Source organism: Arachis hypogaea, chromosome 5 (assembly GCF_003086295.3).
Source record: "Arachis hypogaea cultivar Tifrunner chromosome 5, arahy.Tifrunner.gnm2.J5K5, whole genome shotgun sequence".
Taxonomy (NCBI): domain Eukaryota; kingdom Viridiplantae; phylum Streptophyta; class Magnoliopsida; order Fabales; family Fabaceae; genus Arachis; species Arachis hypogaea.
Window position 1 is genome coordinate 32,414,567 of NC_092040.1, and position 22,530 is coordinate 32,437,096.

The 22,530-nt window shown below is 31.8% G+C and overlaps 2 protein-coding genes across 3 annotated transcripts; one reads left to right on the forward strand and one right to left on the reverse strand.

Annotated features, from left to right (window-relative positions):
- Positions 1–1,700: 1,700 nt before the first annotated feature.
- Positions 1,701–4,547, forward strand: LOC112801122 (ADP-ribosylation factor 2). Of its 2 annotated transcripts, none has more exons than XM_025843681.3 (7): positions 1,701–1,912; positions 2,250–2,409; positions 2,866–2,936; positions 3,070–3,189; positions 3,755–3,873; positions 3,998–4,079; positions 4,268–4,547. In XM_025843681.3, exons 2-7 carry the CDS (start codon positions 2,262–2,264, stop codon positions 4,271–4,273), a joined length of 546 nt encoding a protein of 181 aa, XP_025699466.1. In that variant the 5' UTR covers positions 1,701–1,912; positions 2,250–2,261; the 3' UTR covers positions 4,274–4,547. The 2 variants fall into 2 exon arrangements, with proteins under 2 accessions (XP_025699466.1, XP_025699467.1); XM_025843682.3 differs by having other exon boundaries at positions 1,757–1,988.
- Positions 4,548–6,282: 1,735 nt separating this feature from the next.
- Positions 6,283–11,273, reverse strand: LOC112801121 (type 2 DNA topoisomerase 6 subunit B-like). Its single transcript, XM_025843678.3, has 12 exons — positions 10,971–11,273; positions 10,717–10,816; positions 10,541–10,621; positions 10,413–10,439; positions 9,942–10,047; positions 9,771–9,846; positions 8,994–9,014; positions 8,542–8,738; positions 7,903–8,047; positions 7,570–7,763; positions 7,150–7,279; positions 6,283–6,760 (listed from the first exon to the last, which is right to left on the reverse strand). The coding sequence occupies exons 1-12, from the start codon at positions 11,004–11,006 to the stop codon at positions 6,458–6,460; spliced, it is 1,416 nt and encodes a 471-aa protein (XP_025699463.1). The 5' UTR covers positions 11,007–11,273; the 3' UTR covers positions 6,283–6,457.
- Positions 11,274–22,530: the final 11,257 nt, after the last annotated feature.

Here is a 22,530-nt window from a genome sequence, read left to right on the forward strand (position 1 = left end):
GAAGGAGGCGAGGCGGACGAGGCTCGCGAGGCGCGAAGGCGGCGAGGCGGCGGCGGTCACCCTCCCCCTTTCCCCTTCCCCCTCCCCTTCCCCCTCCCCCTCCCCCTCTAATCTCCCCTTCCACCCACCTCCACCCCGCGTCCTTTCCACTTCCCCCCACCTCGAACCCACGCCCCCTTCATTTTCTTCCTCCTCTTCTCCGGCTTCTTCCAATTCCCCTCCTCCCTCTTTTCGCCGCCGGCGCCGTCCCCCTCCCCCCTTCCCCTTCCCGCTTTCCCTCCCCTCCCCCTTCGAATACCCTTTTCTCCCCCTCCCCAACGCGTTTTTTTAATTTTTTTTAAATTTTATAATTTTTTTATTAAAGGGGTAGTTTAGGAATAAATTAAAAAATTTTATTAAAAAGGACGATTTTAAATTTAAATACGACCTTAAGAATGATTTTAAATCAAAATATACACCAGGGACGGATTCGATTCCGACCCTCAACGTGAGGGACCAAAACAATACTTATCCCTTTAAATAACTTTTAAATTTTTATAATATTTAAACTTTAAATATTTTGCAATAATTTTCTCTTAGAATATTAAATTTTATTTTTTTTAACAACATATATATTTTCCTAAAACAAACGTGATACACTTTATATTATCTTATAATAAAGTATTTTTTGCAACAAGGTATTTTAATTATAGAAAAAATAATAATTAAGTCCTTAACCTTCTCAATCGCAGACATTTACGACCTCGAAAATTTGAAAATACATTTAAATTTTTGACCTTTTCAAAATCTGAATATATTGATCCCTCATGTTCACTTGGATCTGTCAGACCCATCGAAAAAATCAAACGTGACTCTGTTGTATTGACTTAGTTGATACAGATGCATACGTGAGAATTATTATTTCGTCAAAACTAAAACATTTTAAATTTATAGAAATTTAATTAGAAATTTTAAAATTCCATGCATTTAAAAATCTTTGAAATTTAAAATATTTTATCCAATCTTAGAGTTCACTATATATTTTATTTTCTTAGCAAATTAAGAAAATTCACTAATTATATTCAACCATATTAAATGTAAAAATAGAAGTTAATCACAATAATTATATGTATACAATATATTAAAATATAAAATATATATTATAATTAAGTTAAATAATATATTTATTTATCTAAAAATATATGATAACTAATTTTTAGTGTCCAGTTAATTTTTGGTATATTTATTGATTACAAAAAAATTATTATTTATATATTAAAATTAGTCATTATATATTTTATATTAATAACTAATTTTGATATACATTTAACATGTTGTATTAGTTATTATAGGATAAATCATAAAAAATGCATTTGAATTATTTTGGCATTGACAAAAATACTTTTGAATTTTATTATTGACAAAAATGTCTTCAAATTATTTTAAATATGCGACAAAAAGACTTAATATTAAATTTATATTCACAAAAAATACTTTAGAAATTAAATTTTGATGCGATGTTTTGTAAGTATAATTAGAAGTATAAGAGATTTTTATTTTTAAAATTTAGTCATTTTTGCTAAGTATATATTTTTTAAAATTTTTTATCAACTAAAAATATTTTTAAAAAATAAAAAATTAAATTTTATCCGATTTTTTATGTATATTTATTAAATAATTATTTAAATATTTCTATAAAAGTTTATATCAAATTTTGTGTAGAGGTATGTTGCAAAAACAAAAGAATGAAAGATTAGTAGATTACACCAATGCTTGCAAAATAAATTCCCCATTTTTAACTCGTTGACGGGTCTCTCTCTTTCTCCACATAATCGCGTTGCTGCAAAGCATTCTTCTCTCTCTCTCTCTCTCTCTCTCTCTCTCTCTCTGAACGTTCTGTTTCCAGATCACTCAAGGCTCTCATTTCCCAACGGTATACCCTCTTGTCCTCTTCTCTTTATCTCTCTCTCACGCACACAAATACCAGTGTTTAGATCCGATTTGATTGTGTAAGAAATGTTGTGACAATCTTGAATTTTGTTCGTTGCCAACTTATTTGCATGTTTCGTGGATTTTTTAATTTTAGTTTTTCCACGTTGAGTTTGAGATCTAACTGAGTCCAATTGCATTGAATACGATTTAGGGGAAAAGATTGAACTGTGTGATAAAATACCTTTTTTCCTTAATTGTGTTTCTGAAAATCAAATTAAAAAGTTTCATATTTTGGGTCTTGATTTGTTTCTTTCTTGTGTGTTTCGTTCTATCCACAGGTTGAAGGAGAAATGGGGCTGACATTCACAAAGCTTTTCAGTAGGCTCTTTGCCAAGAAGGAAATGAGGATTCTCATGGTGGGTCTTGATGCTGCTGGTAAGACCACTATCCTCTACAAGCTCAAGCTTGGAGAGATCGTCACTACAATTCCCACTATTGGTAAGTTTTTGAGGCTATGATTCACGCTTATTCTTGCTAGATAGCCATATATCAATAGTTTCCCTTTCAGCATTGGAAATAATGTGAAGGCATTAATATTTGTTACTTAACATCTTATGTGGTTAGAATGTGTCTTTGATCATTTAGGATCTAACTTTATTAGACTTGTTTGTGTTCTGATATATTATTTGAAACAAACATATTGCTAAATCTGTAAACAAACATTTCAAAGGGAAACATCGAGATCCAAAAATACCATGTTGCATATATGAATTGCTTGCAACATAGTACATTATATTTGCTGTGAGATCATGGATTTAAAGCAATATGACCACCATATGTTCTTGAGAAACTATGTTATTACTTTTAAACAATAAATAAATAATGCATAACTGTGTGGCTGTGTGGCATATTTTTTGTTTCTTGTTTCATGCGCTTATTCATTAATTTTTTCAGGGTTCAATGTGGAGACTGTTGAATACAAGAACATTAGCTTCACTGTTTGGGATGTTGGTGGCCAGGACAAGGCATGACGATTGATTCTTATGCATTCTTGAAAAAATTACACTCAAGATATTCAATGCATTGCATAGCAAATTTACATAACTTGGCAAAGTTGCTTGGTGCCTGGTTGCTGAATACTTATGTTCTCTGTTGCAGATCCGTCCATTGTGGAGGCACTATTTCCAGAACACCCAGGGTCTTATATTTGTTGTGGACAGCAATGACAGGGACAGAGTTGTTGAGGCCAGAGATGAGTTACATCGGATGTTGAATGAGGTACTTTAGCTAGTTTGCTATTTCCTGTTATTCCATGCTGCCTTATTCATATTGTTAATGGGTTATACTAATCCCACTTTTAGAGTTGATTTGTTCTGATTCATGATTGACTGAGTATATTGGGTATGGGAACACGTTGAGACCAAAAGGAAGGACCTGTAAATTTGTAAAGTTAGAAAGGTTTTAGAATAACAATATAATGTTGACCATTGAAGATTCTTCAGGGAAAGTCCCAGAATTTTCAGAGATTCTTTGATGTCAACATGTCAATAATTTGTGACCATTAATCTTGTAGAGTAGATACTCATTCTTTTTGATAGGCATAATCTATTCGGGAAGAGTAAATCTTTATTGAACAAATGATTGATTTGTGATCATTCTTGTGTGATGTCACTATAGCATATAGTTTGGAAGTTGAATAGCTAGTTCTTTCATGTGAATTGCTTTTGATTGATTGCCCTATATATGTTGATATCTACTAGTGTCATGACAAGGATCCTTAGTCCCATTCTTTTTGCTTTTTCTGTTTAGGTATTCAATTTTTCTTTTTAAATCATGTTTTCAGGATGAACTGAGAGATGCTGTATTGCTTGTGTTTGCCAACAAACAAGATCTTCCTAATGCAATGAATGCTGCTGAGATTACTGACAAGCTGGGACTCCACTCTCTCAGACAACGCCACTGGTATATATTTTGACAAGGAAGCATTTGTTTCCTCCCCCGCCCAACAAGTTTGGCCTTTGTTTTTCCCTCCCAGTTTTAGGTAGCTATGCCAGTTTGATCCAACATGCTCTTTGGGTTCTTCCAGGTACATCCAGAGCACTTGTGCAACATCTGGGGAAGGCCTTTATGAAGGTTTGGACTGGCTTTCGAACAACATTGCCAATAAGGTAGTTGTTAGTTTATGGAAAAGTGCATTCATGCATATTGATGTTTAAACCTTTATTATTATTATTATTTGGAATGGGAAAAACATAGCACTATTCAGAGTTGGAATTAAAAAAAAATAGTTGGAATTACTAAAATAACTTCCCCTCCCCCTCCCCCCCCCCCCCCTGATTTTCTATTATTGTTACAGGCTTAATGCTTTTGGGGAGTCCTGTGGATCGGTGATTCTGGATGCAGGGGTGAATATTATCTAGCTTTTATTTCTTGGTCCTCGTTGGAAACCACCTAGATTTGTGTTCATGTAATGTGTTTTTGGACTTGGTGGCGAAAATTGTGTTAGGAATTTGTTTCATGGATGTGTAATACTTGTGAGCAATGTTGGGCATTGTTGCAATGTTCATAACTGTAATGGAGACACTAATTCAATGTGCCACCCCGTTTTGATTTATTCAGTCTTTATCTTGCTCGTATATGTAGTTTCTTTCAGTTCGTGCATTCTAGTATGCGTATCCCTAGTAGTTGGGGCTGCTATATTTGGTCCAAAGATGCATTTGTCGTCATATTTTAGAACATTTTTTAGTTTCTTTTTCATTTGTCAGAAAATTATCTTGAGAAAGTAAAGACTTTTCTCGGGAAAATTATATAGAGTAAATGCCTGATTTCTGGTTTTTTTCTTCAGGAATAAAGTTTTTCCTAATTATTTGAAAATAAAAAATATTATTGATACACTAAAATTAGCTATTATGTTTTTGTATATAAATATAGAGTATTTATTCATTTTGGTCTTTAAAGAATTTTGGACTAGACATTTTAGTCTCCAACTAAAATTAATTACTTGATTGGTCTTTAACAATTAATTCCGTTAGTTACTTAGATTTTTTTGTACCGTCAATTCTAATGGAGGACAAAATAGTTTTTGGCAATTTTAACGGGGGACAAAATGGTCCCTAACCCCTCTATTCGAAAACGACATTGTTCTCTCCCAATTTCTATCATATCTCGCATAATTCTAACAGTCTAACACTGCAATTTCAAGCTACACAATGCATATTCTGCAATTTCAATGTTCACAAGAAAAATCCACAACTTGTTCTCAACTAATTCATACTCAGGAAACTAATGACTATGTCTCTCAAGTACTTATTGTCTTCGATGGATCCCATGAATCTACACAACAAGTCCAATCTATTAAGATCCATCATCGTTATTGCCATCTCCCTCCCCCTCTGTCCGATCATCTCCATGGCCACATTGTCCACTAATCCGATTGCATCCTTCAGCTTCTTCTTCGAACAAATATTTAGTAATCGCTTCAGTTTTCATATGAGCGGCGACGATGACATTGCTCGCTGTACTGATAGCTTGAATGCGAGGTCGAAACTGTCTGCCAGCTTGGACTTCAGGAGAGAAGGAATGAAGCACTCGAAGTCCATTCCAAATGAGAATTTGCATATGATGCCGAAAAAGAATCTTCTCATGACGTATTGCTTTCCGAAGAATGGAAAAAGGTGTGTCCTTAGAGTAGTTGTGAAACTTGATCTTGAGAATGTGGTGGACATTGTCGGAGTTGGAGGTGATGCTGTTATCAAAGACGTAGAGATGGATGCTTTTGGTGGGTGAAGTGTGAAGGAGGTGGGTGTACCAGTCACAGAATTTTGAAAAGTGTGTGATCCATGACATGTTAAGGTAGGTGCGATACGCGTGACAGTTACACCATGATCTTGGAGCTGAAGAGGAGGAAGGAGAAGATGGAGAAGAAGACTGTGAAGGTGAAGGAGGAGAATATGAATACTAAAGTTATGCAAGATACGATGGAAATTGGAGGAGAACGACGTTGTTTCTGAACAAAGGGGGCAGAAACGATTATCCCCCGTTAGAGTTGTCAATGATCATTTTGTCTTCTATTAGAACTGACAGAACAAAAGACTCAAATGATTAACGGAATTAATTGTTAGAGATCAATCGAATAATTAATTTTAGTTGAAAACTAAAGTGTTTGATCCAAAATTTTGTGAGAACCAAAATGGATAAATAGTAAATACTATTAAATATATGTTTTGTTTTAATATTTTTTAATGTGTATTTTGTATTTTGTATTTTGAAGTATATTTTATACTAGTAGTTAATTTTGGTGAACAGGTAACATAGTTACTTGAAAATCTCAAATCGGCCAAGAAGGCCACAACCATTAAAGGAGTGAATCAATTTATTCGAAGATTCTATCTTCGTTTTAAGCTTTTCAACATGTATATTAAATCTGTTATGAATTTGTGTTCAGCAGTACCTTCTGTTTTATCTTCTATTCAATCGAAAAATAGAAAAACCGTACTCTAATTGTCCCGTTGATGAAACTTCTGGTACACATTTCTAAGTTACAACCTCAGAACAATTGCAAGTCCAAATCATCTTCACCTTCTTCCATGTCGTTTTCTTCAAACTCCAATTCCTGCGCACGATCATCCACAAAAAGGGAGGGTGCAACTTTGTTTTTGTGGGGCTTCTTGTCGTTCATCTCTATAACTGAAACTATCCTCTCTCTAATACAATTCTCCATATTTTCAGTTCCAACTACTTGTGACTGTAATCCAAGCAGAGAAAAGCATTCTTCCTGGAAATTTAAGTCACTAGAAGACAAGATCAGCCCAGCAATTGTTTTTGCAAGATCCGGGGCATAACTTCGAACCTGAAAGTGAAAGAAGCAACTTCTTATTAAGGTCATAAAGCTGACCAAATGTAATGTAAGGCCACATTGCAAACTAGTCGCCAATACTCAAAGATAGTTCAGATTACGACTGAGATGGTGAATTTCATATTAACAATGGCATAATGTAAGATCGAAAATTAGCAGAGCAGAATATCTCCAATTGGCATATGTTATGAAAAGCCTTAGATTGATCCCAGAGAGAAATGCCAAGCAAGAGAGAGGGATTGTTTTCTCTATTTTAATTTTCTTTTATAGAGTGGATGAGTGATTGACCAATTAAAAAGTTATCACAACCACCTCTTATACTTACATAACTGATTGTACAACAGAGAGAAAGCAAGTCAACACAAGGTCATAAAAGAACTCACCTGAACTGCATGTGAACTTAAAAGAACTCCTGCATGCTTCTCCTTCAAGTCATCGAGGGAAAGTTTAACAGCTCTTTTAACAAGATTTCTCTCAGTTTGAGTAATCTTTCTTGGTCCCGGTATCACAGTCTTAACAATACGTCAAGGAAGCATATCACCAGAAATGGAACAGATAAGCATTTTAACACATCACATGAAAATCTTTAGAATTGTGTTCATATTGGGAAATACGTAGGGCTAGCATATTTTCTTACCAGGGAAGAAAAAGTGCAATTTTAACAGAGGCATAGAATTGCCTGTTTCTATGAACTAAATTTGGCTAACATAAAAGAATCAAATATTGTCCAAGATAAGAAATGTTTCTGTATCTAAACTGTATCAGATAAAGCCAAAAAAAAATATCATTTTAATGATGGATATTGTTTATTGTACGAGTGAAGCACAATATCAACGTGAGTATCTCTAGTCAAGTTTTCCCATTCTAGTAAAGCAAGACGATCTTGCTGCACTATCCCCCCTAGTTTCAAACCATAGCTTTTCCAGTCAATGCCTTTCAATGCCTTCATAAGTGACTTAGAGACTGTACCAGGGGAAAAGTCTTTGAAATAGAAAACCTGATATTAAACATTGTTATCAACTTATCATCCATTTTAAACAGAAAAGAAGCGTGTTATCGTGCAAACTAATTACCAGATAAAGAAAATCTAAGATATAAATGAACTAAAACAAAATCCAAGAGACTTGTTGAGAAACCTCTGTTTTATCACCATACTTCCTGAAGCACTCAGTGTTGTCTACTGGCATGTTACTTATTATTATGACTGCCTCCATCACCAGTTCATTATGCTGATGGTTTTCAATGCTGCAAGCTACTCCACTCCCAACTTTGAGCTGCTCCCTAATAAAGTTTCGAGTAGATAATTCAAAAACATATTAATACTATGGCTCAAGACTCTAGAGGCTCTTTATTATATAAGCATAGAGTATGCTTAAAGAAAGTAAACAAAACACGATAAAAAATTTCTTGCTCTCACTTCTATATGCAAAACAACTTTCCTACAGAATTTGACGGATCCAGTCCAATAAAACAGCAACATGTTATATTTAACGTACACATCAATGTCTTATGGATCACATGTAATAGAGAACATTTTGGATTCATTAAGTAACAGATTATGACACCGTATAAAGAATTGACAAGTACGCAGATGTACATACATATCCCATCAACAAATTTTCAAATTCGAAGTATCGCAAGCAGAGCAGAAGTATCTTTGTTAAGTGACTAAGAGAGGAAAGTGAAAGTCTAATATTTACTCAATCTATATAAGAAAATGAAATTATATAATTCTAAATGAAAAACAGGGATCTGAATTGATATTATGAATTTACCAATTTGGAAAGCAATAGTGGCACTTGTTACTTAAGGTATTTCCATGCCTTAGTACATAATCTTCAAGGCCTGACTTAAGAAGATCAAGATTTGAAGCTGGGATTGGTAATTCCTTGTCCCCATTTGCAAGAAACACCTTTTCATATCTTGATCCAGGTACATCACAATCTTCTGCCACCAAATGAGTTGCAACGTTCTGGACGAGAAATCAAAGTGAATAACAAAAACATTGCCACCAAAAGCTTGATAAAGATTCTGCATTAAATTTCCATAACTGCTTGAAGTGTAGTTTGGAAATTTAATTTGGTGGATTTGTTTTCTTTGCTGCTGATCACAAATGAGGTAGGGGAAAAATGATGTCCGATAGCAGCACCCACTCACAGGAAGTTCTAGTTATTTGAAAGAATATTGGAACATTTGAGAATACCATAAATATGGCAGTTTAACTTACAGGAATACTTAAAATCATCATCTGCAAAAAATCAACAAGTAAATAAATAATTAGCAAAAATATGAGGAATTCCAAAATACAGCAGCACGCGAAGCAGGGACAAAACATTATCAAAACAACAATAAAATCCTCCGTGCAAATTTACTTCAATTTTTGTATGCAGTGAAGAGAAAAATAGGGGTAGCAAACTAATATTTAGTGAAGCTATCTTAAAACCTCAACCTCTTAATTGAGTATGGGGAGACTATGCCATTTGAGCTATTACTCATTGGCTATCTTCGTAACTATATTTAGCAAATTCATATTCTTGGATTTCTTAACTAGCAATATTTGATACCAAATTGCTTTAGATAATACCCAGTGGAGAATGGCAAAATATACCCAATACAGCCTCATTGGCTTAACTACTTAAGTGGTCAGTTGCCCTCGAATACAGTAATACTTAATTTGTTATACCACAGACCAATATTGGTTTAAATCAATGAATGTAACTAACTTTAACCATTGGAGTTTAGTTAACTTCTACCAATATACTCCCAATTCCATAAAAAATTTGTCCCAAAAGTCTTGTTCTTGGTTCACGCTTCAAATTTTGCATAAAGAAAAGTGTATCAATTGTTATTGTGCTAGGACTATCTACATATGTGTAGCAAAACATAAAAAGTTGATCAAACATGTTCAGATTGAAAATGTTATCTCACCAGAATTTGCATTCATCCCAAGTTTTTTATTAACATAGTGCATAAATTGATTAGATGAAATGGTGCAAAACATTACCTTCTCTAAAAACTGATGAATCTCAGCCACTAAGAGATCAATGCTAACAAAAGATGAAAGACATACTTCACTGCCACTGCAAAAAGGCCAAACACACAGTTATTGAAAAAGAAACTTAATAAGCAACTAATGAATTAGTATTAAATTAATGTATTCAAATGACTTTCGTACCTGAATCTTGCACCATTTTTTGTGTTTGAAGTTAGCCTAGTTATTTTGGAAGAATCACTTGCTTTCAAGTTTATCGTGTAGTTATGTATCTCAGTATCACTAATACCTACAATTTCCATAAACTACATTTAGATTCTGATAACAAATATATTAAACATGGTAACGCTATTAAATAATTGAAATCTATTTCAATGTTATGCCACGATGTAGAACAATTATACAGAATAGCACCCTATCCACATGGTTGATGAAAATTGAGGAGTTCATACGACAGATACCTAAGAGTAAAACAATTTTGCTTAGAGGCTTATACAAAAGGCTTACATATTACCTCTGACATTACGAGCACTTGAATAATGACGCAGATAAGAAAATAGCTATCGTTCCCAATTTTCGCTTGACGTGTATGCATATATTCAGTGAAATCGAAGCAAAACTAATCGTGAGAACTGAGAAGAACATTAAACTTACTCGTGGTTTTTATAGAAAGCATTCCATCTGTTTTACAAGCATCAAATATAAACATCTCATCAATAAAATATGAAAATTATGTAGATGTTTTTTCCTCTCTAAAATGAATAGTCCAATTGTTAAGTTACCCCAGTTGTCAGCATCATCGTTGGAAGAAAACCTCAAACCTTGAAATTCTTCTAAGCAGCTTCCATTTCCAGTATCAGAGACTACTCACAAAAATTCTAATATTATAAAATAATAAAGAGAGGAACAAAATTAGAAATTAAAAATCACGTTAATAGTAAAGGTTTGTGCTCGTTACTTGAGACTCGAAGAGAGGAAGACGAAGATCGAGCGAGAATCACCGAGAGTCTGCAAATCTGCTCAGACAATCGGCATCTCTGAAACGCTGAAGATATTAACTGAAATCGCATACTCACAAGTTATAATTAACAAAACGAATGGCATAATCTGAGAAGAAAACGAAACTCAGTCAAATTGTGCAGCCAAGAGAAAAATCAGAGAACACAAAAAAAAATCAACAATTCGCAGATAAGAGAAGAAAGCAAAGCTCACGTGTAAGCTTAAATTCTGAACCGAAGAGAACTCCATTCGGAATTACAACACACACACACAGTCACACACTCTCTCTATCTCTCTCTCTCTCTCTCTCTCTCTCTCTCTCTCTCTCTCTCTCTCTGAAAATGGCGCGCACCTGAGCACGGTTTTTTTTTTTTTGGACCTTCATCTGAGCACGGTTTTGAAGACCTGGGCATATGAAACAATTTCCTGGGCTGGACTTCCTCTTCCAAAAATATGGTCTTCCTCTTTCTCTTTATTGTTTTTCGTTTTCGTTTTTTTGGTAAACATTGTTATTCTTTTCTTCTTGTAAGGAATTATCAAAGGCTTTGTCTTAGGTGGTGAAAGGTATATTAAGGATCTTAGTGGTCTAAATAAAAAAATTAAAAAATAACATGGTAAATTACTTAAGTACCATCATCTTCTTACTCTTGTTTTTCTTCATAATAATAACCACCATCAAGCCACTTGCTGTATCTTTGTCTTTCTTTCTAACAATAGCAATCACCACAATACTTACAAGTTACAACCAACATTATTAACAATATTATTAATAATTATTGTTTTTTTCTTTTTATGTTGTTAGGACAAGGTTCCTTCGCTCCAATCTAAGGCTCCACAATCATAGATTTCATAAACTGGTTTGGGATAAAACAGTAGTAAAAAGTAATAATTAATTTTTATACCATTTTTAACACCAAACTGAACTAATCTTTGATGACTGGGTTGTATGCCTTGTTAAATGGTAACTAATATACAACTTCAATGTCTTGCCGCCAGTTGCACTTCACAGATCCAATATGTTGTGTTTTAGACTAAACCTCAATAAACGACGAGTTCACTTGGTCAAAAATGCTATGAATGCTTCATACTCATGATAGGTAGGTGATGCGTGTTGTTTTTTATAGGAGCTTTTATTTTTACTTCAAAGATCACATTAATTGGAGAAAAATAATAATCAAATATCATTTTTTATGAAAAGAGAAAGATAGTAAAGTGGATGATAGGACAAAGAGGGAATAAGTTGAGAAAAAAAAATAAAAAAGTAAAATCAAAATTTTACAAATGTTGAATAATTAATTTATATTATTATAATTTTTAATATATAATAATTATTTAATCTAAACCATTCATCACTATTTTTTAATGGTTAAGATGAAAGATTCTATTTGGACTACTAAGATCCAAATATACTTTCATCACCATAGAACCAGCCATTATCAAAATGCAAAAGGGTTACGGTCGAAAACGGAAATAGCCTATCAAATCGAAGAGAAATTATTCAGTTTGGTTCTTAACATTACATTCGAGATTCAATTTAGTTTTAAAAATTTTAATTGTTTTAATTTTAAATTTTTTAAATTTTAATTATATTAGTCTTTGTAGTAATTTCTATCCCAGAGTCAATTGAAAAATTTAGAAATTAAATTGAAGCAATTAAAATTTTAAGAACTAAATTGAGACTTGAATATAACTTTAAAGATTAAATTGAGTATTTTTTCAAGGGCAGTGCTACGGTGCGGATGCTTATTTTTTTCAGCATGTACTGAAAAGACGTGGCTATTGACAAACAGCAACGCGTGTAAAAATTGTTCCATTGAACGAGACAGCTGCTGCATTGAACGAGGCAGCTGCTGCATTAAGTTCAGCTGCTGCAGGTCTTGTCGGCTGTTTGGTTTCTAATTATGTGAAATTAGGGGTCATAATTAAGTTTTTGGGCTTTTTTATTGTTGACTCACCAGGTATGATAAAAGAATGGGTTTGGGTTGTTAATGGACCTTATGAGTCCATGGAATAACATAAAAAAAAGAGTTGGATTTAGTGGAAGTATTATTTGACCTCGGAAATAATAATAATAATAATAATACAAAAATAAATTAATAAATTTATGTACAAATATATGTGTGGTCTAATTTATTTTTAATGTATATTTATATTCTAATATTTATTTTATAGAGTTAATAGTTAAATTCGTTTCTGAAAGATCATCCATTTTTTAAATTAGTCCTCAAAAAATTTTTAGTCATATTAGTCTTTAAAAGATAAAAGGTAAGTCAAATTGGTTCTTTCGTTAGTTAGATGATGGCATGTTACGTTAAGTACCACGTGGCACGATGACGTATCAGGTTAAGTGCTATGTGGCATAATGACGTGATAGGTTAATACCACGTGTTACAAGATAATTGGTTGGCGTGTCAGTTCAATGACACCTAGCATGCTGCATGTCACTTGACATGTAAAAAAATTATTTATAATTAAAATAGTTCCTGAAAGTCCAGACGTAAGTTATTTTCATTCCTAAAATTTTAAAAATTAATCAAATTAGTCCTTATATAAATTTTTTATTTTTTTCGTAATATTAAATTTAAAATATTTTTTGATAGTATTAATTTTAATATATTATTTTTTAGACCTTAATAAATAAATTTTTTTTTACATAAAATAATAAAAATAATTAAATTATTATTAAATTATTTTTTCATTTATATTTTTAAATTGTAATTTTTTTATAGTGAATTTTTTTATTTAAACGAATTTATCATATTATTGTTGATTATATATTTAAAAATTTAATATTTTAAATTTATAATTTTTTTTAAAAATAACTGCTATATTTATTTAGTAAAATCTAAAATATTAAAACTTTTAGTATATAACTAGTTTTAATATTTTGGATTTATATAGTAGTTATTTTAAATGTTTGAATTTTTTAGATCTCACTAAATAAATATAGTAGTTATTTTAAAAAATATATTAAAATATTAAAATTCAACAAGTGATCCCACAAATCAATTTTTCAATTATTGAGTTCTACTATATATATTAAACAATATTAAAAATTATAATTTAATAAAAATTAAAAGATTTAAATTTTAAAATAACTACTATATTATGTAGTAAGATTTAAAATATTAAATTTTTAAATATATAATCAACAATAATTTGATAAATTCGTTTAAATAAAAAAATTTACTATAAAAAAATTATAATTTGAAAATATAAAATTTTAAAATAAAAATGACAAAATAATTTTATAATAATTTAATTATTTTTATTATTTTATGTAAAAAAATTTGTTTATTAAAGTCTAAAAAATAATCTTAAAATTAGTACTATAAAAAATACTTCAAATTTAATATTATAAGCAAAAATAAAAAAAATTATTAAGGACTAATTTGATTAATTTTTAAAATTTTAGGGATGAAAATGACTTATATCTAAACTTTCAGGGACTATTGTGATTATAAATAATTTTTTTACATGTCAAGTGACACGTGGCGTGTTAGGTGTCACTGACCTGACACGTCAACCAATCATTTGTGACTTGCCTACTACGCCATCATCTAACTAACGGAATGACCAATTTGACTTCTTTTAAGAACTAATATGACTAGAAAAAATTTTTTTATAACTAATTTGAAAAATGGGTGATCTTTCAGGATGAATTTGACTATTAACTCTTATTTTATACTGAGACTTTGGTGGCTAATTTTAGTGTAGATGTAGCAAGTTGATGATGATAATGATATATCAAAAAAATAATAATAACTAGTCCGCTTAAGCAAGTATCGAGAGTTCAAACCTCATCTTGTGCATACAGCAACACATTCATTATCTAGCGACAGACCTTTAAATGAAGCTCAGATCCGCAACAGATTAATTTTAGTCGGTTGGATTGAGAAATACCGTAATAATAATGATTTAGCAGCAAATTACAAGTTAAAACTACCTAAAAAATTAAAAATAAAATTTTAACCTTACAGAAATTAATTATGCCTATTTAATATAAATTAAAAATTAAAAAAATTAAATTAAAAAGTATTATTTATTATAATCATTAATTTAATTAATTATACGATAAACATATTTGGCCATATTCAATGAAAGTTTGGATTTTATGTTTTTAAATTTCGACCTTAATCAATAAACTCACTTTTTTATCTTCAAACTTCAATCCTAAAATATAAATTCTAAATTCTCTCAACACTAATTTCTTTGAATCTTAAATCTTAAATCCTAAACATTTAATCACATTCATTAAACTCTTAACTTTAAATCTAAAATCCTCAACTTCTTAAATAAAAACCTAAACCCTAACACCATAAATATTAAATCATAATCTAATAAACTCTAAACTCCATAAATACCGTAATTTATAAATTCTACATCCTAAATTCTAATTTTCAAATCCTAAATCATATACAATAATCCTAATCCTAAACTTAAAATCCTAAACTACAAAGTCTAAACTATACAAATTAATCCTAAATAAAAATTCTTAATTAATATCATTAAACTCTACACCAAAATAATAAGAGAATATATGTTATGTTTTAAATAAAAAACTAAAGATAATTACATATAAAATTACTTCTATTAAACCTTTTAACTTATCCAAATTTTAGTTATTGAAAGTGAAACAACCTTTTAAATTTTATTTATAAGTTTTTTTACTAAATTAACAATTACTACCATAATATATATATATATATATATATATATACTTCTTTCAATAATTAACAATCATGTTCACCTAAAACCTTTTTATTTTCTCCAACTAACAAAATTTTTAACTCTCGGACACTCACAGTGAAATAAACGAACAAAAAGCCCACTACACAATATTACAAAAATTGTATACTAGTTATGCACAAAAAAGTCTAATACCATAATCATCATTATTAGGTATGAAAAATCTCTCACCTAATTAATCTCTTTCTGCCATATTAATTGCGCATCATCTGCCTCCGAACAGTCAATATGGGAAACAATGCCACACGCGTCAGCCAGATGGCTCCTCCACATCGCTTCAGCAGCTGAAGAAGAATAACTTCTTCATCACCGTAGCATTGGCCTTTTTTCAAAACCAAATGAGACACCGTTGTGGTTATGTTACCGTTACTATATTGAAGTGCCTTTTTTTATTAGAATACTGAGATCATTTTTGTTTTTTAATTATGAAAAATATACAATGTAAATAAAAAAATTTATCACAAAAAAAAGAATACAATAAAATAAAATCTAATATAGATAAAATAGAATAATTAAAAGTGCACATGAATGATGTCAAACGTATTTAATTATTGAAGTAAAATAAAAATTAAAGGGGATGAAGTAAAAAAATGCAAAATGAACATATATCTTTAGGTAACATTTTTCTATTAGAGGAATGTTAAGATATCAGTAGATTTTGTGATTTGTAATAATCAATTAATTATTAATAATATTTTTAATGGTATAAAATTATATTTAATATTAAAAAATTATTCATTTCTTTTACTGACTAAATACTGATCAAATCTTAATAAAAATGTTGGTCCATATCCTTGACTTTGTCCGTATCAACAAAAAATTAGAAATGTCTCGACTCTTTTTAAAATAGGTCCGAATCAAATAGCAATGCTTCGAAGTATTTTACGTTATTTCGAAAATCCAAGGATTGAATCGTATGGACTTTCGCTTTTCATTACTTCCGTGCTAAGACTGGTGCCAGCTGGCAGTGCAACAAGGTAATTGATTGTAGAGTTGATTGGGGTAACGAGGCAATTTAAGGATTATTAGTAACTTTTTATTCTAAAATTTTGAATTATAACTAAAACTGTTTAGGGGTCTTTATCGAGATCACAAGTTCAGAAAGGTTGAAATGTTTATTTTCTGTCGCCCAAAGAGAGTGAACATTATCATGAAGAACTTATTAAAATTGAAGACGACATATTATCATCTCTTGGGTTACATTTTAAGTAAGAGATACCACTTATGCCGAAGGACATCCTTTCTAAATTTTAACCATGATTTGATTACTATATTTGATATGATTTTATGTTTCTGTAGAACTTAAGATATGGCTTCCTAATATTTAGGTGCACATGCTTATCGTAAATTTGATGTGAAAGCATGAATGCCTGGCTTAGAACGGTTTGGCGAGGTATTGCAAATAGTAATACATTTTATTTTATTTTTTTTGGTAATCTTTTTCTATCTATATTTATTATAGTCTATTTCTATTAATTAGGTCAAACTTAATTGTACTCATATACTCATCACAAATACATTATGGTGAATTCTCTTGTGTAGAAGCATTTATGATTTCTACACATGTAGTGTGATAATGGCGATAGTATAAAGTGCCAAGTGTCTAGCATTGGGAGACAAAGGCTGAGATGTGAAAAGGTAGGTGCAAGGGCAACAGTTATGTGGAAACTGTTCATGCACAGATATCAAAATTGATGGAAGCACAGGTTACGGATCCTGTAATAAAATTGAAAAGAAATATAGGAAGATAATGAAATATCTGTATAATGTGTATAATGAGAATTTAGAGATATTCAATTCAGTAAAATATTAGATATTTATTATTTTTGGTATTTGAATAGTTATTTTGGATAATATAGATATATTGTATTTGAAAAATTAGTAATACTTTATTCTAAATATTTATTTTTTAACTCATATTAGACTAAATAAATAATCAATTGTATATATTGTACAAATACTCCATTAACTTTCTAGCGAAATTCTAAAATTTAATCATAAGACTTTATGAGATGGTTTTTTTTTATTTGTAATTTTTGAGTAGATAGATAAAAAAATTGACCAAAATAATATTTAAAAAAGTGATACATTTCAAAATTTTAGAAATACAAATTATATTTAATACATCACAAAATATATATATATATATATATATATATATATATATATATATATATATATACCCATGACTAAAATACAAAATTTTGATATATGTATAAAATATCACAAATTATATTTATATTTAATTAATTATTATTTTAATAATTTATATTTAGTTTTATTTTTAATATTAAACTTTAACTAACTAAAATATTTTTGTTAACTTCATTTGTATTTATATTTAAAATAATTGAAATTATTATTTTTTCATATTACCATAACATAGATATATATGACATTTCATACTTATTTCATTCATTTGATCAAATATTGAATCTAATTTTTAATTTTTAAAATTTTTTTATTTACTCTTCAAACATATAAAAAAATTCATTTTTTTAGTTCATCCAAATATATAAAAGAATTCATTTTCTTTTTAGTTTTTTTTCTTCAAATAACTTTTTAGCAGATTTAAAACTCAAATGCAGAAATTTTAATAACACTTTTCCTAATTATTCAAACCAAATCTCTAAAATATTCAGACTAATTAGTTATTAGTTACTGATTTAACCGATGAATCACATATTAAAACTATTCATTAGATCATAATTAAATAATTATATCATATTAGATTTTATTTTACATTCTTAATTTAATAATAACTGTATTTTTTATTTTATTTCTTATTGAATTAATTATTATTTTTAAATTTTTATTACTCATAAATTAGTTTATATTTATTATATTATATTCATAAGTTTATATTTATCATATTTTTCAAATATTCATAGAAAAAAAATAAAGACAATAATAACAGAAATCTAAAATATATTGCAACGAATAAAAAAATAATTCACACATTTTTTCTATTTTCTCTTCTGTTCACAGTACCATAATTGCATAAATATTCAAATTACTTCTTATTATATGTTTGTACCAGGATTAGCTAACAAAATTCATTTAAAATTCCATTATACACTATTTTTCTATAAGCCAAATATTTTCATTTCTTTTTTCTTTTCATCTGCATCTCATGTTATGATTTATTTTTTTTAATAAATGTTCACTTTTACATGTATCATTAGTTTTTTTTAAATATTTTTCGTCTACTCAAAGGACAAAACAATATGAGTCCAGACCCGAGTTTGACCCGCGTTTCCTTGGTTCTGGGTCTGGATATGACAAAAAAAGAACAAAATAGATAATTATGAGATAATGCAAGAGGACCAGCAATCAAAACATTTTAAGAATGATCACCACTGATGAACTCTCTTCTATTATTCCATTGGAATGGATTACTGATTATGAGAAAGCTTTTTCGAAAGAACAGATTGATGTTCACACTACAACACCACCAACTATTACTCACAATAGTGATGGAACGGTGACCACTGTTTTTCAGAGACCCGGAATAACCAAGCAAACCTCTCTGCAAGGACCATCTTTCAGAAGAATTAACATGATCTCTCCTGTTCAGGTGCAAACAACTCACAACCAACATGATCCACCAGTGCATTTTTATGAGAACGGAAAACCTGTTTATGTTTCTCATATAAATGGTCACTTTATATGGGATGTTGATCCCTCTATGTGCGATTCTGATTGTGATTGTGTTAACCAATGGAGTGACACTGATGAGGAAGAATATGAGAGAAGACGGAGGAACAAGAAAAAGAAGAAGAAGTCATTTCCAGCACCTTGCTCCTTTAAAAGACCTGAGCCTCCTGACGACTCTGAAACAGCCCCAATGACCAAAAGGAAACCAATGCTCAAAAAGACAAGATTGTCCAGAAAAGGCTCTATGGATCATCTCTATCAATCAGTCAATAATGTCCCATACATTGCCACTCTCAGACCCTATGAAGAGAAATTCCCACCTCTAGTGACCCAGACTGATGAAAAGAAAATCACCAGAAGACCTTATGTGATTCCTCAAGGAATTACTCCACATGGGCATCAGGCAACAACCCCTCAAGAGGAAGTACTTAACTGGCATACAGACAATGCAGTAAGCCAAAATAAGGTCTTGCTCCGAATCGATCACACCCTCGGTACTCTTGTGAAAAAAACTGAAGATCTTTCAGCACAAATAAGCTCCATGGCAGAACAGGTTGCTGATCTCAAAGATCGGCTATCTACGCAAGCCTTTCAACTTGACCAAGAACTCAAGACCTATATTGACAGTAGGTACTTTGGTCCAGAATTCCACAAGAAAAATAGAGAGCTAGAGCAAGTCAAAGCTCAACTTCGCCAAATTGAGATGGACAAAAGTAAAGCAATTGTACCTCAAGCACTGGCTATAGACCCTTTATCCATGTATCCTAAACCATATCCTTCATATTCACCTGTTTTGTTTCCCCCAACATATTCACCACCAGAAACTCCAGATTATGACTCCATTTTCAAATCCACTTATCATTTAGCCAGACAAGCAAACACTAAAAAATCCATCTCTCCCCAAGGACGAAGTTATTCACCACAGTCTCAATCCTCTCATCAACCCAAGCCTCATCCTCCTTGGAAACCAGGGAATTTTTTCAGAGAAGAAAATGTTCCTACAAAAGATAAGGGCATTAAAGAAGGATCGCCTGCTCCAGGACGATCAATTAATATGATCTCTTTGGACAATCAAGCACATAGCACAGAAACTAATGAAGAATCTGAAGAGGAGACTACTGAAACCAGTGAAGGGACAGATGATTGGTCTGAAGAAGACTACAAAGCAGATCTTTCAGCAATAGCCATGGTTAATCCTGTGGAAGAAGAAGAAGAGGAGGGAATAACTTCTGAAAGAGATGAACCAACAGCTTCATCTAGCCGTACACAGACAGGATCCTTTGAAGTTAAAACTTCTAACAAATGGTTTACCTTTGATGATATTCAACCAGCAAGGTACAGAGAAAGGTTAAATGAATTCAGTGCTTGGATTGAAACCACCATGGCCAATCCAAACCTTACAAGCAGCCAAGTCCTTGCAGACTTCATAAATCGGATGACTGGCAACCTCCGAGAATGGGTGAATAACCTGTCTGAGTATGAAAGACTCCAACTCATCAATGGTACCTCTTCACAGTTCCTAGGAATAATACACCAAGAATTCTTGGGAGACATCACAATCATTCAGAAGAGGAATTCTCAAGAATACTTTGAAATGAAATGTTGCTCACTCAACAGAAAGGACTTGGAGAAACACTACAAGAAAATGGCTGCTAAATATTATCCTCTTGGAGGAAATAATAATCCGCCACTTAAACAAGTCTTTATCGCATCCTTGCCAGATGAACTCCAGCCAGAGCTACACCGAATGATGATGGCTCTTCGCAAAGAAGTGGCTACCACTACCATTGGAGAAATATACCAATTGGCTCTAGCCGCTCTTGATAAATTGTGCGAACAGCAGCAAATGTTCAAACAGCTCAGCAAGAATTCGAGCAAACTCAAAGGAGCATGCAGCAAATCCTATTTGAAGATCAAATGCAAGGAACCAAGCACATGTGAATGTAAGACCAAGAAAAAGACCCATTAGCAATCGCCTACCAAGGCATTCCACCAAAGGGCTTTTAGAAGGGGAAGGAGAAAGCAAAAGTACCGTTATTTCAAGAGAAGAAAACCTCAGACTAAGTCAAACAGATGTTTCATCTGTGGAAAGCAAGGACATTTTGCTAAGTCATGTCCCCACAAGACAAAAAAGGAGATAAAAATGCTTCAATCCTTAATGGATGCAGCTTCCATTGAAGATGGAGAAGACCTTGAATCAGTACTTGAAGAACAAGAAGTTAAAGACGGGGAAACTGAATATGTTTTCCAAGACTCTGATTCAGAAGAAGACTTTCCACCAAAAAGGTCAATCTTTTCTATATCCTCCTTAGCACCACCCATAGCCTCCATTACTACAAAGATTCCTAAAGGATCAAATTTCCCAGAAGAAGAACTTGGATATCTTGGATCCTTAGGAATGAAGCAGATTGATGGCACTCCTCGTCCCCATTTTGATCTAAAAATCAAGACATCCATCTATGACAAACCCACAAAGGCTGTTGCATTGCTAGATACTGGATCTTGCGCCACTGTCTTAAGGCCACATGTTTTGCCAAAGGAAATGTGGGCACCTATTTCAAAGACATTCACAGCAGCCAACAGTGAAATCTTCACCATCAATCTTATCTCTAAACAGCCCATTGGATTGGAGATATTTGCAGGCCAGATCACCTAGCTCAGAGTATTGGGAAGCTACCTTCCAGACAAAGATGTTTTGTTTGGATTTGATGCATTCTTCAGAACTCATGGATTACATATCAAACCCACTGGCCTGACTTATAAAGGGCAGTTTTTGCCTTTTTTAGGGATGCAAAGCATTCTTGAAATTCAAGAAGCCCTAGAGGAATACAGAGAGATCCAACAATTACTCATCAGTGCTTGTTGCGACAGTCATGACCAATTCAACCACCCTGCACCTTTGTGGAAAAATCCAGAATTCTATGTCCGTCTCCCTTTCAAGAAGAATGAAGACATCAATCCAACAAAAGCCACGCATTCAGGAATGAACCCTGAAGATCTAAAACTGGCAAGAGCTGAATGTGCAGCTCTCCTTGTTCAAGGACTCATTGAACCAACCAAATCCAATTGGGCATGTCAAGCATTCTATGTTGAAAAAAGGGCTGAGCAGAACAGGGGGAAGAAGAGGCTTGTTATTGATTATAAGCCGCTTAATGTCTTCTTACAAGATGACAAGTTTTCCTTACCAAAAATCTCAGTTACTACACAAAGGTTAAGTGGAGCAAAAATATTCAGCAAGTTCGATCTAAAAGCGGGTTTTTGGCAAATTGGGCTCCACCCTGAGGATAGATACAAGACAGCATTCTGTATCCCTGAAGCCCAATATCAATGAACAGTAATGCCATTTGGACTCAAAGTAGCCCCGTCT

What these genes read in the sequence shown, in the direction of transcription:
- LOC112801121 (XM_025843678.3), bottom strand. Translation starts at nt 11,006, where the DNA reads ATGGAGTTCTCTTCGGTTCAGAATTTAAGCTTACAC. An exon ending in AGTATGGTGATAAAACAGAG is followed by an intron (nt 7,764 to 7,902) that starts GTTTCTCAACAA and finishes GTTTAATATCAG; the next exon opens with GTTTTCTATTTCAAAGACTT. An exon ending in TAAGTTCACATGCAGTTCAG is followed by an intron (nt 6,761 to 7,149) that starts GTGAGTTCTTTT and finishes TTTCACTTTCAG; the next exon opens with GTTCGAAGTTATGCCCCGGA.
- LOC112801122 (XM_025843681.3), top strand. Translation starts at nt 2,262, where the DNA reads ATGGGGCTGACATTCACAAAGCTTTTCAGTAGGCTCTTTGCCAAGAAG. An exon ending in CACTACAATTCCCACTATTG is followed by an intron (nt 2,410 to 2,865) that starts GTAAGTTTTTGA and finishes TAATTTTTTCAG; the next exon opens with GGTTCAATGTGGAGACTGTT. An exon ending in TACATCGGATGTTGAATGAG is followed by an intron (nt 3,190 to 3,754) that starts GTACTTTAGCTA and finishes TCATGTTTTCAG; the next exon opens with GATGAACTGAGAGATGCTGT.